Raw genomic sequence first — 1,020 nt, forward strand, 5'->3', positions numbered from 1 at the left:
GGTTTTAGTTATAGTATTAGTAATATTGCGGTAACTATGGAAAATTCTTTAAAAATTATAATGTCAGAACGTGGGAAAGAGTTATCTGTGGTTTCTTCACATAAATATCGATTTATAAGAAAACGCAAAGACGAATTGTTAAAATGGATATGTTATAACAAAAGTTGTTATGCCAGTATTTTAACTGATGTCAAAAAAACTCAAGTTATTGCGGTAATCGGTGATCACAAACATGAAGCAATAACACCTCAAAATATTGACCTTCAAGTTCTCAGAAAAAATTGCAAACGAAAAGCCAGCGATTCAATTTCAACTCGACCAAGCAAAATTATACGAAAAGAATTACTGACAAATGTTGGTACAGATATTGTACATAAGGATATTTCTTCTGTCCGAAAAGCCATGTATATGGCAAGACAGAAAAACTTTCCTATACATCTAAAATCTTTTGATGAAGCCATAGATAAAATTTGGGAAATGCAAAACGATGATATTTTTAAATTTACTAATAAAAAGTGTATCTACATTCCGATGAATAAATCGTTTATCTGTATCACGACTGAAGATAATTTAAATTTTATGAGTTCTTGCACTGAATATTTTTCAGATTGCACATTTCAATTCGCACCTAATTTTTTCATGCAAATGTATACATTTCATTGTTTTAAGAATGGCTTTTATTTACCAGTTATTTTTATTTTTTTGAAAGATAAATTTAAGCAAACATATATCGAAATGTGGAAATTTATTAAAGAACTATATTTGCAACACACATCTCAAACACTTAATCTATGCAAATTACACATCGACTTTGAAATAGGAGCACACGAAGCTGTGAGGGAAGTTTTTCCAAATGTACAACTTATTGGATGTCGTTTCCATTTAAATCAATCTTGGTGGCGTAATGTAAGTATTTAATAAATAACTAACTCACATTGGTTAAATAAAATACTTTCATAGTATAAATTTGTATATAGATAAATTCAATAAAAATTGAGGACAGCATACTCGGATGATAGA

The 1,020-nt window shown here is 28.9% G+C and overlaps 1 protein-coding gene across 1 annotated transcript; it reads left to right on the forward strand.

The window, feature by feature from the left end:
- The first annotated feature begins 8 nt into the window (after positions 1-8).
- LOC107885696 lies at positions 9-1,016 on the forward strand. Its single transcript, XM_016809367.2, has 2 exons — positions 9-906; positions 978-1,016. The coding sequence occupies exons 1-2, from the start codon at positions 37-39 to the stop codon at positions 1,014-1,016; spliced, it is 909 nt and encodes a 302-aa protein (XP_016664856.1). The 5' UTR covers positions 9-36.
- Positions 1,017-1,020: the final 4 nt, after the last annotated feature.

The sequence above is a fragment of the Acyrthosiphon pisum genome, unplaced genomic scaffold, assembly GCF_005508785.2.
Source record: "Acyrthosiphon pisum isolate AL4f unplaced genomic scaffold, pea_aphid_22Mar2018_4r6ur Scaffold_7598;HRSCAF=8176, whole genome shotgun sequence".
NCBI classification, from domain to species: Eukaryota; Metazoa; Arthropoda; class Insecta; order Hemiptera; family Aphididae; genus Acyrthosiphon; species Acyrthosiphon pisum.